Source organism: Artibeus jamaicensis, unplaced genomic scaffold, assembly GCF_021234435.1.
Source record: "Artibeus jamaicensis isolate MK-2021 breed Jamaican fruit bat unplaced genomic scaffold, CSHL_Jam_final contig_387, whole genome shotgun sequence".
Taxonomy (NCBI): domain Eukaryota; kingdom Metazoa; phylum Chordata; class Mammalia; order Chiroptera; family Phyllostomidae; genus Artibeus; species Artibeus jamaicensis.
This window is the reverse complement of record NW_026521812.1, coordinates 16,550,648-16,561,153: the sequence shown is the minus strand read 5'-3', so window position 1 is coordinate 16,561,153 and position 10,506 is coordinate 16,550,648. Positions and strand designations below refer to the sequence as shown.

At 40.4% G+C, this 10,506-nt stretch overlaps 1 protein-coding gene across 1 annotated transcript; it reads right to left on the bottom strand.

The window, feature by feature from the left end:
* Window positions 1-1,618: 1,618 nt before the first annotated feature.
* FAM162B (family with sequence similarity 162 member B) lies at window positions 1,619-10,062 on the bottom strand. The gene is made up of 4 exons (XM_037158071.2): window positions 9,763-10,062; window positions 9,517-9,628; window positions 6,085-6,193; window positions 1,619-2,653 (listed from the first exon to the last, which is right to left on the bottom strand). The coding sequence occupies exons 1-4, from the start codon at window positions 9,926-9,928 to the stop codon at window positions 2,555-2,557; spliced, it is 486 nt and encodes a 161-aa protein (XP_037013966.2). The 5' UTR covers window positions 9,929-10,062; the 3' UTR covers window positions 1,619-2,554.
* Window positions 10,063-10,506: the final 444 nt, after the last annotated feature.

The following is a 10,506-nucleotide window of genomic DNA, read 5'->3' as shown; positions in this document are numbered from 1 at the left end:
TTCTTTCCCTTTCAACTAGTCACAAAGCAAGAAACATTTTTAACAATCTCTGCTTGTTTGAAAGTTCAGATTTTTCTAAGTTACCCTAGGGATTTTAACATACTTGTTGAATTTAACAAAATCTCAAGTTGATAACTTTACCTTCCTCTCAATTAATACAAGATCTTATTTCTCTACAACTTACATGCTGTGCCTGTTTTCTGACTCAGAAGTTAGATACTTTTGGAATACACATTCAGTGTTTACTTTCGCCATTTTTACTTTTTTTCACTGGAATCTAATCACTCACTTCTCTCCATATATACATATAAAACTTTCTTTTACTGGTTCTGTTTCTGTGCTAGAAGCCGAACTGATATAACAGACACACCACCGTCACCACAAAACCCCAGTTCAACCCTGCCACAGTATAAGCTTTCTGGGATTTTGGCTTCATGTGGGTAGCCATCCTCTCGGCCTTTACAGGCCTCTCGTTTTTGTCTGTTCTCCCTGGAGTGCAAAACCTCAGGTAGCCAGATGCCCACTTGGCAGATAGCAGCCAACCTTAGATTGGTTTAACACCTTGGATTTTTACTTCCTTATCTATAGCAAGGATCTTCCTTCTTTTCCAAACAGTTCAGCCAAGTGTTTTTAAAGATGCTCTAAGAATTATTCAGAATTTTTAGTTCGATACTAGATGACTTCTCTGGACATCTAATTTTCCATCTAACAGGAAATGGAAATGATCATATTTATCCTTATAAACATTTTCTTTGAGTTATTCTCTAACATTTAGAATGTCCCAGGAGTCTTCAAGCAGGGTGCACCAGAAGACTTTCAAGGAAGCATAGAGAGTAAGATATTTTTAAGAGAAGTGATTTCCGGATCTTTAAACTCGAATATATACTCTTTCCTAAACTGATTTGTCTGAGAAAAGACTGTAGTGTGCTGGTTCTTTCTCACCTATTTTCTTAGTCAACTTTGTACTCTTGTGCCAAAAGAAAGGGCAGGAGGAAAAAAGGAAGGAAAGGAGGGAAGAAGGAAAAGAGGGAGGGAGGGAGGGAGGAAAGGGAAGAAAGAAGGGTACTTGTCATCTTACTCATGCATTTCTGGAGTCTGGATCTTACTCATACTTTTCTCTGTGTTGCAGAAAACTTCTGGGTGACAAAAGGGACAGTTCAGCAATGGGTCCCTACTGAGAGTTCCACGGGGGCAAAGCAGAGCAAGCTGGTGTGTGAAGAGTTAGAGCAGCCGGCTCTATCCCCTTGGTTCACCCACGGAGTGGGTGCAGCAACGCTTCATGCCATCTCTGTCCTTGAGTTGAATGCAGAAGTGAGACTGTCATCACAGAAATCTGTGTCAACACTGTCATTTTCAAATCAAAGTCAGACTTTTTCTAATGTAAAGTACAAGTGTGATCTGGCTCTTTAGTTGGACGATGAGGATGGGCCTTTTCCTTAAGGTTACAAAGCAGACATCCTCATTAAAATGAGGGAGCTAATTATGTAGCTTCAGGGTCATGAGGGAAAACGTACAAGGTACATGTAATATACAGTAAGCTGGAAATTATGCCATTTAAACCACTTACACTGATGATTTAAAAATTATACAGAAGACACACATGACATTTATGTGATGTTTTAAACCCAATAAATTTAATTAAACACATAGATGCTAAATTAAAACTGTAAGAGGACATGCATAATTTTAAAAGCTGCTTCAGGGCTTCCTCAGACGAGTTTGAAGACCACTGTTACCATGTTTCTTTCTTTAATGTTTGTGTTTTTAAAATTGCTTGTACAAGTACAGTCTTAGTACTTTCATAATTTTAAAATAGATTTTGAAATGAATACAGTTCTTCATTTATCAGAATTTTTAGTTCTGTTCCACCTAGTTACAAACTATAAAAAATAACTAGAGGGACTATCAATTACCAAATACAGTAGAATGTGGGCTCAAAAATTACTTAGATTTCAAAGACCCCTTAGTGATTTTAGTTCAGCAACATTTGAATGACATGCACAGAATGACATTTTGGCATTATCTGTAATGACCAGAAACTGGACCAAATAGCCAGATAAATTGTGTCACAGTCATACAATGGAATATTACAGCACTGAAAATGAATTCATGTTATACATAACTTGTGGATACATCTCACAACATAATGTTGAGTATAAGAATCTATACTCGCAAGCGTGTACTCTGTAACTGCATTTACATAAGGTCCAAAACTACTGTGTGGTGGTAAGACCCACAGTGACGGTGCCCTTTGGAGGGCAATGAGGAGCAGAGAGGAAAGAGGAGGTTTCAGGGGCGCTGAGGGTATGTGGCGTATGCACCTGGACGGTGGTTACACAGGAGAGCTCACCATGTGAAATCTATTTACTGTGTACTTGTCTGAATGTATGTTTCAATAAAAGTTTGCTAAAAGGTAAAAATACAGAAGGCTTTGTGCTTCCTGACACTAAAAAATGCCATGGCAAATATTTTGTTAAATATTCCATTTTATCTATCTTTTATTGCTGCTGATCACAGTGATCATATTCTGATCGATTCTTCATCACTCAGAGTATCATTTAGCCTTAGCCTGCGCAGCCAACGCAGCTTCTTCACGCCACTTAGCTTTCTTTGCCAGGTTCCAACTTGTTAAAGATTCATGTCTTTCTACAGCCTACAAAAAAAAAAAAAGCATTGTAACTCTTGAGAAAAAATTTGCGTTTTAGGTAAATATATATAGGAGAGATTCTGTGAAGAGTAGAAAAGTAATTTAAAACATCCCTCACACATAGTATTCAAGAAAATGATCCTTTGGTATAGAAAAAAAATTGCTTCAGTTATTCGACTTCCAGTCAACAGGGCAGCTGGTATCAGGTATCTGCCCCACCCTCTCTCAGGCACACATAGATAATGTTGTTGGATAAAAAGTAACAAAAATGTTAGCTCAAAATAAATAAAGGGAAATGATCAGGTACCAGAAATGAAAAGAACTGAAAAGGCATGAATTGATGGGGGAATGAGAAGGACTGGAGCCGGGACAGAAGGACATGGTTTCATTCTGGAGCATTAGGAAAAAATACTGGCTTTAACAGCAGTGGCCTGGGAATTTAACCTCCATACCAACAGGAATGTCCAGGATTTGGATCCTGGGAATAGAGCTGAGCTACCAATAAAAAATTGGAAGTATCAGGAAACAAAATTTGAAAACTCTTCTCACCAGCTATAGGAACTGGCAAAGAAAATAGGCATTGATGTGAGAAGGAAAAAAATCACCTGTGAAAAGAAAAGATAATTAGTATCTTAATAGGAAGAACTCTTGCTAGAAAATAGATCTGAGGAAATAATCTAAATGCAGCACTGAGTTAAAGACACAAAAAATAGAAAACTGAAGTGACACGGAGAAAAGAATGAGGAGTTTCAACACACATTCATAACATGTATGCAACATACATAATAACAGACAATAGATACACTGTGGGGAGGGGCTGTGTTTAAAGCTATGACAGCTTAGACTTTTTCAGAAGTAAAGGAAGTTATATGAGGGGAGACCCCCAAAACAGAATTTATTTCTAAAAAACTGTGTATTTATTCTCACATGTTTAATCTTCAGTCACCTTTAAGGAACTCTCTTTTGATGCAGAACACCTATCAAGATGTTTTTTCTACTGCTCAAAACAGTTTTTGAACTTGTTGATTTTAATGCCTTTTAGTGCTTCTGCCATTTTTGCTTTCTCCTCTTTCACATGAGCAAAATGTTTCCCTGAGGACTTTTTCATCCAGGGAAACAAAAAAAGTTGCTCGGAGTGAGATCGGATGAATAGGTTGGATGAAGCAGAGGAGTCATGCCATTTTTGGTCAAAAACTGCGGAGTACTCCGCGTGGTGTGGGCAGGTGCACTCGTAGATCCATGGAATGGGCAAACACACTGAGAGTCTTCCAAAAAATTCAGTGAAGCCAAATGCAGCCTCTCACAACAACGCCAGCTGGTGCACTGATACACATGGGTCCAAGAACTCTCACCTACCAGGGAAGCCTGTACTACAAAGGCCTGCCCTCCAGGAGATAATTATGATTTGGGGGGGCTCCTCTTGTAGATTCTCAGACTAAAGAGCATACAATGGCCTAAGCAGAATAAATAAAAGTTTGACATTGGTGGCTAACATGCACCTCACCTAACACATCTAAAATAGAGGACTGTATGCCAACAAGTTCTTTCTCCAGCCTTATCTCAATGATGGCACTATCATCCATCTAGTTGTTCAAGTCAAAAACCCAGGCTATTGGGTTTCTTTGTTCCATTTTCTCACACCTTCTCACTTTGAACTTATCACAAAGCTCTCTTCTTTTTGCCTCCCCAAATATATTTCAAATTTCTAACCTCCACCTCCATCTGCCACAATCTTAGTTAAGGTAATTGCATTAACAACTCAAAATAGAAGGTGAATTGGAGAGAGGCAAGAGGGACAGCAGAGACACCATTTTAGGAAATACTACAATAAACTAGGAAACAAACCAGGGCAATATCAGGAGAGATGGTGAGGATGGGTCCAACTGTGGATATATTTTCAAACAGACCCAACAGGATTGATGACTGTCATGACTTACTCATGAGCAGCCGGAAAGATGATAACATAATCATCTTTCTGGGTAGCTGGGAGAGGCCATCATGGATGGGGTGATTAGTGAAGTTTTCTCAAAGGACAATGAGAGGAAGCCATCTAAGGCAAGAACAAGGAAAGGAAGGAAAGCCCAAAGAGGAGGAGGAGTTTGGTGTATTAAAAAATTAAAAAGAACCAGTGTGGATGGAGCACAATGAACAAAGAGAAGATAATATGAAACAAGGAGGGTCCAGACAGTCACAGGCTTCGATCTGTCATTTAAGAGCCAGAGAACCAACTTGTGGGCAGTCATTTTAACTAGAGTAGGCTAAAAACAAGAGATGACCAAATTGTTTTATTTCTGTTTAAGTGTTCAGCCCAGCCAATTTTTAAGAAATTTTCCAGCTCATGAGAATAATTTCAAAGTAGAAGTCCTTTGCCAAGATAAGCTAATAGAAATAAATGGACATATACACAGCATCAGTAAGCTTACAGACTCTAGGTCATATGTGAATCATCGGGCTCAAATGCCCTTGAAAACCTGGGAAATAGACAAGAGCAATACACAAAATTACCAATGTAAATTACCGTTCCCTGGGCACTTAGCCCAGAGAATTAAGATGCATGGATCCAAGCCAACTATTCTGTGTATGCAGCTGTCAAAACCTAGTTCCAACTCTTACTGCACTACTAAAACATAATATTCATAAACAAGAACGTTATAATCACTCTCTAAAAGGCTTAGTATCACAAAGAATAGAGACACAAATAAACCGGAATGTGTCCACAGGAGAGCTTCAAATAGAGGAAAGTTTTTAGGGAGACTGGAGAGTAATTAAGACTGGGGAAGACTCGCAAGGATGTATTAGATGTCTCCCAATATTCGTGGGGCTGCTGTACGTGGTAAAAAGTGATAAGCAGATGGAAGGATTTGGGGAAGCAAGAAAAAAAATTAGAGAAGAATGAATTAGCTCTTAATTTCAATCTAGAAACCCCATACTAAAGATGTCAAGAAATGCGCTTAGATACAGGATATAGACAAAGTAGTCAGCATTCGTGATTAATTCCAGCTTTTGCATTTCACGATTCTATGCAATAGCTAATTGAGTTTATAATTTAAGGAATGATCTAGTCTGGATAAGTTTCATACAGCAAAGTTCTTCTTGTGCAGAGTTTTAATCAGGTGATATACTGTTCTGGGTTTTTGTTTTGGCTTATCTTACAAATAGAGACAAGCTTTTGTGCCTCCTGCTCATATAGTTAATTAGTTGACTCAAATTTCCATGAACAAGTTTATTTCCAGTGTAGACAGATATATGTGGGTGACTCAAGGCATCTAAAACAACATTGTTCTTAGGTTGAAAGAACAGCAATAGTCCTCAAATTGAGAAAGCTCATATTTCTTAAAATTCACTTCTATTTTTCCCCATGATCCCCAGTGAGAACATACTGTACTTCCGTCTGTCTTTTATTTTTAAGTCTATCTTAATTTTAAAGAGGTACTCACCCTTTTGGCAGATGCTATCACTGCAAAGCAGGCGATAATAGTGAGTCCGATCATTATGTAACAAGCTTTCACTCGAGCTTTGTTTCTTGCGGCATCTATCATTTCTGGCCTAAGTCAAGATAAGTATTGTTAATTATATTAAAGCAAGGTGATTTTCGGACTGGAGTCATAGGCAATGATTTGTAATGTTAATATTCCAAAAATTTCCCTTAATGCAAATTGCAGACCTGAAAGACCTCCAAATGCTAGGTCATCATCTTAACAACTTCCCATGAACAGGTGTTTACTAATGTCAGCCATTGAGAAACACCACAGTGTAGTATTTAGTTTTTAACGGCTCAAAATAGAACTACAGATAGTACGGTCTGACTCTCCATCCTTTCCCCCTCCACTGATCGGGGTAAAAGTAAGAATTAAAGCCTCTTTATGTCTATGACTCATGTTCATTTGGTCCTTGTGGTCTTTGTTTTCAGTTTTAAACAGGCAGTTTTTTAAAACTCATTTTCATCATTTTGTATTTTACTGGCCTCTCAATGTCTTCTTGTCACGTCCCATAGCATCCAAATTAAAGAGACTATTATACATTTTGTGAGGATGACTTATTATACTGTTATAATGCATTACATATTTTTTATGAGAATAACTATAGAGAAAAGGCATTTCCTGCATGGCTTTTGCATGAAGTTTTTTAAAAAAATGATTACAATCAACAATTTGTCAAAAAAGGAGAAAGAAGATTCCATTTTCTTATTATTCTGAACTTTGATATGCTTACTTGAAATTGGGTAGTCTTATACATTAATAAAGTAATATACAAGTTGTCCAAAATTTCAGATATACTACTTACAAAGTAGTGTTACAAGACTAATTATGACTGTAAGCCTTTTATTTTAAGTCAACTTCAAAAATTTGCAATACTATGAAGTTCCAGTTTACAGATAATTAAAAAGTGATTCTGGAGAATGTACTCAGCAGTACTCTTTCTTATCAAATGTCAAGTTTAAATAAAATGCAGTTACATTAAAAAATTCCATAAGGACAAATTGCAATTTCTCTTAAAAATGAAAAACTTGCCCTGGTTGGTGTTGCCTAAGTGGATTGAGTGTGGGCTGCGAACCGAAGGGTTTTGGGTTCCATTCTCAGTCTGGGCACAAGCCTGGGTTGCAGGCCAGGTTCCCAGTAGGGGGCGCACAAGAGGCAACCACACATAGATGTTTCTCTCCCTCTCTTTACCCTCCCTTCCCCTCTCTCTAAAAATAAATAAATAAAATCTTTAAAAAAAGAAAAGTTTTTCTACTAGTTGAAAGAGCACAGAAAACCAATTACCTAGCCTGTTTTCCTTAGATTTTAGGCAGACTGGTGTAAGTTTTAAGATGCTAATTGCAAACAGGTGAATATGAAGACATTATTAGATTATATTTGTTGTTGGCTTTTGTTCCAGATGGAAGCTAAAAGATCCGATATTTTTTACCCATCCATCTGACTTTGATCTACTGTACCAAATTACTTTAGCACTGAAGGAACAAGAAAGAGGACAGTCTTTATTAAATATCATTAATGGCTGGTACAACAATTATAGGTCACTTGGCAATTATATGTCCATTAAGAGCATAAATAGTGAAAGCTGTTTACCCTTTAAGTCTAACACAGCACAAGAGGCATATCCCTCCTAGGGAATAATGCTTTTAAAAATTATACAAAATAAAAAAATAAAAAATATTCAAATACTTTCACGTTTCTGATGCAAAACTATAATACTTTGCATAAAAATCTTGTTTAAAGTTAAATTTCCCTGTTTGGTGTTGCAGGGTGAGTGGGGTGTATGGGGACTAAATGATAATTAAAAATAATAATAAATAAAAGATTGAAAGTCTAAAAAATAAAAAGAAAAAGTTTCCTGTTTATAATACTACTCTTAATTGTGATCCTGAGGAAATTATTGCTATAAAATGGGCTCTTCACACACACAGATATGGTAATGTATACTGGGACTAGCGTCTCTTTTTAAATTAAATTAAATTAAATTAAATTTCCCACCCCCAACACTATTTATCCCCCTAATCCCCTCTTCCACCTCCAGGGCCTAGTTTAATTTACAATAATGCTGGTTCTTTACATTCTTGATTACTTTGTTTACATGACTAGACCTCAAAATCCCGCGAAATCGAGGGTGATGTTTTAGCTTGCTGAGGCTAATTTCTTCTTCGGGCTGTCTGCAGTTTGGAGTGTATGGATTTCAAAAAAAAGAAAGAAAGAAAAATTTGTTTTATAATATTTTTAAAAATCTCTGTGGATGGATAAATGCTGAAAACACATTTTATATTCCATGCTTTTTCAAAATTTTAGTCTATTCTTCATTGAATACTTTCATCCAAGAAAGGAATAAATGTTTGAGAATTCATTACTGAGTGAACATTTTTCAGCACGTTCTATTTGTTCATTTAATAAGATGCTTTTAGTGACTTGTAAATTAATAGGCAATAAAAGTGTAGGTAATATGTGCAGAACAAGATGTACGCCCAGGTTTCATTATCTATTCTAAAAGGAATTGATTATATTGTATAAAGATAACATACAGTCCATCTTAAGTTCTTATTTGATATTGTAGTTCTAGTCTATTTTTAAAATCAATTTAAAAAGTATTGAATTGATTTTAGTTTCCTTCCCTTCTTAGCCACTGCCTCCCAAAAATGCTGCGTTGTTTTGCTTTGCATAGACTGAAACTGCAGAAAGAATAGTTTACTTTTCTTTAGTTTACATTTACTTTTCTTTTTTAACAGGTTGCATTTACCCTGGAGGTGAAGTTGTCAGCTTGCTTTATCATTTATAGAACCTTTTTCTTCGGTTTGGGACGGTGAACAAGCCAGCGACGCTCGCGTCCAGCCCGACTAAAGCCGGCGCTCCGAAGGTCGTAAAGCCACCACGCGCACCAGGCGTCCGCCACCCCAGAAAAGGAGGTCGCACGATGCTGCCCCTTCCCGGAGATTTTCCAGCCCACACGGGGGCCACGATCCTTCCTTGGGTGCTGCTGGGAACTGCCAGCCGCCCCCGCCCCGGACCCCGGGTGCCCCCACGGACGCCCACGGTACAGACCAGGACCGCGCCTTCCGTTTGGTCGAGAGCTTCGGGGCCTCCGGGCGAGGAGCTCGCTGGGAGCTAGCCGGAGGCGCGTGTCTGAGCTTCGGGGTAAGTGCTTACTGAATTTCTGGGTTTTCACGCACCTTCAGCATCTCCCTGTACGCTTTACTGCCCACTGCTCAGCCGGGAAACTGGACGTTTACCCGAACGGGGGCCGTAGGTAAATTCCTTAAAATGGTAGGTGTTGGTGTAAAGCACTGGGTAGCGTGCAGGCGGCCTCCGTTCCAGGGCGCGCCCAGGTCGGGTTATGGATGGACCCCGCACCCAACGCGGCCCGGAACAGAGCACACTTACGGGATTCGAGGCGGGATGTCCTCCATCGACTTGAAACGCCCGGTCCACAGCAAGATTTTCTTGTCGAATTGGGAAGGCTTGTGCTCCGCGGGGACCCTGTGAACCTTCCCTGCTGCGAAAGCGGCAGAGATGGACGGAAGAACCGAGACAGCCACAGTACTGCAGATCAGCGCGCGCTCACTCCTGGACCCCCAGCCCTAGCTCCTCACCCGCCCTGCCCCAACCCTCTTCCCACGCCTGACTCACCCGCACCCTGGGGCCCAGAACCGCTGGGGGTCCCGCTGCTGCAGTGGCGGGGGAGACCCTGGGAACGGATATCCGCCAACCGCCCTCCTGAGGCTTCTCGAAGAGCCCCCGGGGCGCAGCGGAGGATGCCCCCGGAGAGGAGGCGCAGGAAGCTCCTGGACAGCATGCTGCGTCCTGCTTCCGAGCCAGCAGCCACGGGTCGGACCACAGCACTAGCTCCCTGCACCCGGTCCCAGTCCTCGGAGCTCCCGGGGGAGCTGGGATGTGCAGCTGGAGCCTCTGACGCACGTACAGTCGGCGCGCGGTCCGCCCCCCTCGCCCGCCCTGGTGGGGCGGGCGACCGGGGACTAGGGAGTCACGACCCTGGATGCAGATTCCCGGGGAGCAGCCTGCCTCTGCTTGAAAGCTCTCAGAGCTTGGACCCACCATCTGTTTTTAAAGGCTCATATGAAGGCGTGTATATCTTTGTATTGAATAGAAACGTGTTTCCATCAGGCTTTCTCCCTTTGGTTCCACTTTCTGGTATACAAGAGCACACTAAATGCAAGTGCAGGACGCTGCGCGTGTTTGCCAAGTAAGTGTAATGACAGGCACACGCTTCTGATTTTGAAGTTAGTCCCTCACCACCCCCCGCTCTGTGCCCATGCTTCTCATTTCCAGACAACATCACCTAAGTTGTTACAATTGTTTTGCTCCACCTCTTAGTAAGACCAGCCTCCCCGAACTTACTTCAGAATGAGCCTT